General features: G+C 34.4%; 1 protein-coding gene across 1 annotated transcript; it reads left to right on the top strand.

The window, feature by feature from the left end:
- Positions 1-5,853: 5,853 nt before the first annotated feature.
- LOC109021536 (heavy metal-associated isoprenylated plant protein 2-like) lies at positions 5,854-6,619 on the top strand. The gene is made up of 2 exons (XM_019004186.2): positions 5,854-6,114; positions 6,309-6,619. Exons 1-2 carry the CDS (start codon positions 6,030-6,032, stop codon positions 6,617-6,619), a joined length of 396 nt encoding a protein of 131 aa, XP_018859731.1. The 5' UTR covers positions 5,854-6,029.
- The last annotated feature ends 373 nt before the right edge of the window (positions 6,620-6,992 follow it).

The following is a 6,992-nucleotide window of genomic DNA, read 5'->3' as shown; positions in this document are numbered from 1 at the left end:
AAGATATACAACCAGAGGTTGTTGGAGATGAATACGATGAGAATATGGAACAAATGTTAGGTGACATTTGTGCATGAATGTTTATGGATGAAGGTGACACGGACACATCAAGCTCAAATGATAGGGGCCATAACACTTTTGCACGATTGTGGAATGATTCACAACGTGAGCTATATCCAGGATGTAGAAGACACAGTAAGTTGTCATTTATCGTAAGACTACTTAAATAAAATCAATGTGTCGATTATCTATTAAGGCAATCAATATGTTACTTGAGCTGTTTAAAGAGGCACTGCCGACAAACAATATTTTACCTCGTAACTTCTATAAAGTAAAAAAGTTGAAATGAGGACTCGGATTTGATTACAACGTAATACATGCATGTAAGAATGACTTCATATTATTTTGGCGAGAGAATGAGCAATTGAACGAGTGTCTCATATGCCACGAATCAAGATGGATATCGGACAAGCAAAATGTGCCGCAAAAGGTCATACGCCACTTTTCATTGATACCTAGATTACAACGATTATTTATGTCATGCACAACGGCTGTAGACATGACCTGGCACTCATCAGACAGAATAAGGAACGATGATATTTTGTCACATACTGCTGACTCCCAGGTGTGGAAGGAATTTGATCAGGAACACCCATGGTTTGCTGAAAAATCGTGTAATGTGCGACTTGGGTTGGCAACCGATGAATTTAATCCGTTTGGAAACATGAGTAGTAGTCATAGTACTTGGCCAGTTGTACTTATGTCGTATAATCTACCACCGTAGAAGTGTATGAAAGATCCATATTTCATGATTAGTTTGCTCATTCCAGATCCGCGATCATCGGAAAATGATATAAACATACACTTATAGTTATTGATTGCAAAATTGAAAGATTTGTGGGAGAATGGGGTTGTCACATTTGATTCATCAACATGCAAGATGTTCAAGATGCATGCTGCGGTGTTATGGACAATAAATGATTTTCCCGCTTATGGAAACTTGTCAGGTTGAAGTACTAAGGGAAAAATGGCATATCCAACTTGTAACAAACATACCAAATCTGAATTGCTTATGTACGGGGGGAAATTATGTTTCATAGGTCATCATCGATTTTTACTTGGTGACCATAGATGGCGTGGAAATTCTAAAATGTTTGATGGAACTGTTGAATGGGGCCAATCTCCACCATATTTGTCTGGCAAAGATGTACTTGCATAATTTATAGATGTTGGTTGTAATGAATTTGGTAAAAAACAATGAAAGAGAAAATGAGCTACAAATGAGTTGAATTGGACAGAGAAGAGTATATTCTTCGAACTCCCGTACTGGTCAAAGTTAAAATTATGGCATAGTCTTGATGTTATGCATATTGAAAAAAATATATGCGAATCCGTATTGAGAATATTGATGTCAATTGAAGGAAAAACAAATGATACAATAAACTCAATGAAGGATTTGAAGCGGTTGGGAATAAGATGGGAAATGCAATTGCAAGAAAATGATCCATCTGTATACATGCCGATTGAGTGGTATACATTGTCGATGAACGAAATGATTACATTTTATGAGTGGCTAATGAAGATTAAATTAACGGACAGTTATGCCTCGAATCTAACAAGGTGGGTTAGAACAAATGATTGGAAAATAACTAGATTAAAAAGTCATGATTGTCATGTCTTCTCACAGCGTATCTTGCCTATTGGTATCCGTGGGTACTTGACGAGAGATGTGCTCATGACTTTGATTGAATTTGGTGCATTTTTTAAAGACTTATGTGCTAGGAGGTTGAATGTAGAAGCTTTAGATCGAATGGAAAGAGAAATTGCCATAATATTGTGTAAGCTAGAAAGTATTTACCCACCGCCATTCTTCGACGTCATGGTTAACCTAACCGTTCATTTTCACGTGAGGCTCGACTTGTAGGACCAGTTCAATATAGATTGTATCCCATTGAACGATTTCTTGGAAAGTTGAAACGTACAGTAGGTAACAAGGCCTGCCCAGAAGGATCAATTGCAAAAGCATATATTGACGATGAGTGGCATACCTTCTGTTTCAAATATTTCCACGGAGTTGACACTCGGTTTGATCGGCCGAAACGAAACTTTGACGTTAACCGAGCAAGACAACAGAGTGTGTTTTTCCAACAAGTATGTCCAATTGGTGTAGTGTGTGGTTATGACTTGTGTGGAAGAGAGTTCGAGAAAGTTCAATGGTACGTGCTGAACAATTACCTTGAGATAGAGAACTACTTGAAGTAAGTTATAACTTGTTCTTAATTTAAATTCGTTCATTTACTTTAACAAAATTCTAAGAATATAAAAAATTTGTGGTAATCATTAATTTCAGTAATCATATTAACGTGCTCAAGGAATTAGGAGTAAATGATATAAACCAAAAACATGAAGAGGAGTTCCCGAGATGGTTTGAAGAACGGGTAATGACATTACATATGCTTCACTCAATAACCAATGAAAAAATATTCATTTAAATTTTTGATATATTATATGCTTTACTCAATATGTAGAGTGAACAAATGCATGCGAATAATCCAAATGATGTATCGGATAAACTGTATGCATTGGCGTGTGGCCCTTCGAGATGTGCTGTTCGATATTCTGCAAGTATTTATCCGGGAAGTAGGTATCACACAATAGATCGAGATTGTTATAGGAAAATCCAAAACAGTGGTGTCCTAGTCGAAGGAAGTCATGATGGAGAAAATATTGTTTTCTATAGGGTTATTGTCGATATAATTGGAACGAAATATTTGGGAGTGCTTGCGGTGTATCTGTTTAAGTGTAATTGGTGGGATTTAAGCAATCATCGAACTGGAGTCCGTGATGATGAATATTTTTTTAAGTGTTAATACATCAAAAAAATGGTATGAAGATGATCATTTTATTTTGGCTTCTCAAGCATATCAAGTATTCTACTTAGATGGCCCGAAATTAGGAAATCAATGGCGAGTAGTATAAAAATATTCTCCAAGAAATATATATGATGTTATCCCTCAAGCGAAAGGATAAGATGAAGAAGAAGATGACCCCTCTACTCAAGAAGCATACCAAGAGAAACAACCCGCCTTAAATTTGTTTGTGGATTTAAGCCAGTATGAGATGATTACATTAAATAGAGAAGATATTGAGGCTGAAATTGTTGATGCGACAGTTGAGGAAAATGTTGAATCATCTGAAGTATCGACAGATGATGAGAGCGAATTGTCAAATAAAATTGATACAAATTATGATTGACTAATTATGTGTTAACATTATACTTGATGACAAATATTTTACTTATTGAATGTATCAGTAATTTGAAATTATGCCACCAAAGAGTAAGGAAGTTTGCAACCCATCTCCACCTGTTCCTAACTTTCCTTCAAACCCACCATTAGAGATTGACTCTACATAACAAGGTAAGAATCTAATACTCATAAAAGTTATTAATTAAGGTCCTATAATAGATATATGATAGAAATTGATTACAATGTTATATTTTATAAAGTCGACAGTACAATCTCGTCAAGGTCGATGCATCACTAGAGGGGTGACGTTGGAAAAATATCGTAAGGTGGGTAAGATCAATGTTAACATTCCTGACGAACATATCGGAGGTGAATGACAACCAATAGCTTGGCTTGCATCGCATGTGGGTGCTCTTACACGAACTTATGCACCTTTAGTAACGACTTCATGGAAGAAAGTCCCCCAAGATGTTAAGGAGCTTATCAAGAAGCATTGTTTGGTAATGTTTAAAATATTGATTTAGTAAAATAAATTTATATATTTTACTTAAATTTAGAATATTATAAATGATAATGTGTTTGTGACTATTTTTTTCAATGATGATTTCGAATTAAATTTTGGTTGGAGAGAGGAGCGTAAGACTGTGGAAGAGCTTATGGGTAATGCATTCCGCAAATATAAGGCGAGGTGTCATGAGCATTATAATAAGTTTGAGAAGAAGGAAGATGCACGCAAACATCCTTTTTCAGAATGTTTGACCTTCTGAGTGGGAAAAACTTTGTGACATGTTTGAGGATCCATCATATCAGGTATAATTAAATTTAATTATTTTACTTGTCCTATTTGTCATTTCGCTTCATAATATTTTCAATTTTTTTGCAAGAGCAAAGTTTTATAAACAAAACAAATAAATCAAAATTGAAGATTAATCATCGTGCGGGCTTAAGATCTTTCCACGCCTCTCTAAGAAATTGGTATTGCTATTTTTTTTTTTTTTTACTGGATATAGTTAATTATTTGGATGAATCATAATGACTTTATATCTTAACACATATTTATTGTAGCAAGATTTCGATACCAATTATGATCTAACAAAATTATATGTTGTATCGCAAACTGATCGTAATAGAGAGTGGACTCATCCTGATGTCCATGAAAATTATTTAAGTATTATAACCTGTTTTAATTAAATATATTAGAATATTTATGAAGATATTAATTATTTATCTTATATAGGTCTAGAATAAAATGGTTGCCCTAAGTGCTGAATCTGCGTCAGATCAAAATTCATCAACAAGTGATATTGATATTTTTACACAAGTCTTGGGTCAACATTCAGGATATTTGAGGGGTTTGGATCGCTGTGTAAAGTCTTCTCCCTCTTTCTCTTCTTTCGGGTTTGCATTGATGACTTCTATAGCGCTAGAGAATGCGAATTCCATAATCGAAGAATTGACTGCAAGGTAGCATGAGTTTGAGGCTCAATTGGCAAAATAAGTAGACATGGAGATGCACCTCAAACAACATGAAGAACAACAAAAAGAGTTCAGAAGATATATGCAACTCCAAATGCAGTAGCTTATGCAATAGTACAGGCCTCCAAGCAACTGATGGTTTTTTGCGTACAGATTTTGGGATTATCTATTTATATATGAACAATGCCAGTCTCACGGTTATCTATTTAGTTCACACTTATTATAAACTTTTGTGAGTGTTAAACAGTTTCTAATGTATTTTTTCAAATATTATGAATGTCTATTCGGTTTTTTATTATTGGCTTTAAATAAAATAGTTATCATTCAAACAACCACATAACGTTTGAACGTTCGATCACATAATATTCTAACGCAATTTATTTTCTTAGAGTTCGAACAATCACATAACGTTCGAACGCCATTTATTTTCGTAGTGTTCGAACAGAACATATACCGTTTGAATGCTTGTATCGTTCGATCTAACCATTTAACGTTCAAACAGAAAGCTAAAATAATACCGTTCGAATGTGTGTATAATTTATTTTTGTCTGAACGTATTTTGCAATCGTTCAAACACATTAATCATATTCGAACGTAAAATTGTAACCGTTTAAACAATATTCTGGGACGAATTTCAACCGTGACCAAAGAAATCACGTTACGGTTTCTTTCAAATTTGTCCCAAAAGATATTTTTTGGGATGAAATGATGATTTTCGTCCCAATATATTTTCTGGCATAGTGTTGTTGGAACGAGCTCGGGACGAATTTTTTTTATCCTAAAAAATAATTTGAGACGAAATGGTTATAATTTGGGATGAAAATTTTGGTCCCTAAAGAGCCTTTTTGTTGTAGTGATTAAATCCAAGTCATCAAAACGACCCAATATCCGATGCTCTTATTAATGGTGGATCATAGTGGTCGATTAGGTATGTATATTATTTAGTCCATATAAAATATGCATATCTGATCAAATGATTAAGAGATAGCTAGTAAACAACTTTTGCACGATTAATGAATAAAATATTAATTTCTTAAACTTTTTTACCTTCTCTCTCTCTCTCTCTATATATATATATATGTATCCATGTGTGCAGACGATCTGTAAAGGACAATGGAAGTAGAAACAAGCTAGCTAGCTCTTGAAAATGTTCGTAGAAGACCATGCAAATTAGGTTCGTTACGCCATTCTTGCTCTGCTCCTAAACCGCTCCTTAAATAACAACGTAAAGCGAATGATCATTAATATCCCAGAAGTTGGTCGTGATCTTATTATTGTTCAGAAAAGTAGGAGTACTCCTATACAATGGTGCAGAAAACTGTCTTGAAGGTCAATATCGCATGCCTGAAATGCAAGAAGAATCTCCTCAAAGCAGTGACATCGCTGCAAGGTATGATGATCAATATATATATATATATATATATAGTACTTATTTCGAATTAAAATCCAAGAGCCAGCATGAATTTCTGTACAGTGTAGTGTTTTTTTTTTCCTTCTTCCATTTCTTTGTTTCTTAATGCATGCATCGTACAGTATTCTTGGTTTTGGTTTCTGAATTCATCGATACAAATTGAGCGCATGCAGGAGTTGACAAAGTTGAAGCGGATGCAGCCAAGGGAACTTTGACAGTAACTGGAGATGCAGACCCGTATGAAATTATAGTACGTACGAGGAAAACAGGCAAATTTGCTGAAGTGGTGAGTATTGGTGCTCCTCCAAAGCCGGGGGACGGGCAGAAGAGCAACCCCGATGGAAAGAAGCCAGCTGACGGCCAGAAGGGGCAAGTTCTGATACCCTATTATATCCCCCAGACTTCATGTCTTGTGTGTGAGCGAGTGCCTGTCGTCCATGTGGGTTGCCGGGACGAACCCTATCCGTCATGCTCTATTTTGTGATATTTATCTAGTACATTATCTTTTCGTTTCTTTTCTTTTTCTAGAGAAGATTAGTCATATCTTAAGCATTTAGATAGCAAAATCCTCTAAACTCATCTCATGATCTTAATATATAAATGCTATAAATACAAACACTTTTCAATTTCAAAACTTCAACTTTTTTATCTAATCATTATCTAATCATTACAACTTTTTTAAACTTTCAAACAAAACACAAAAAATAATCCAAACTCTTTCAAATCCTAAAAAAAAATAATATTAAAAGAATAATATTCTAATAATATTTTAACTTTATAATATTTTTAATCTACTTTTTCTCTCTCATTTTACAAATTAAACTCTACAAAATATATTAACTCAAAACAATTTCATT

Source organism: Juglans regia, chromosome 8 (assembly GCF_001411555.2).
Source record: "Juglans regia cultivar Chandler chromosome 8, Walnut 2.0, whole genome shotgun sequence".
NCBI classification, from domain to species: Eukaryota; Viridiplantae; Streptophyta; class Magnoliopsida; order Fagales; family Juglandaceae; genus Juglans; species Juglans regia.
The sequence above is the reverse complement of the archived record's forward strand: the minus strand, read 5'-3'. Positions and strand labels throughout refer to the sequence as shown.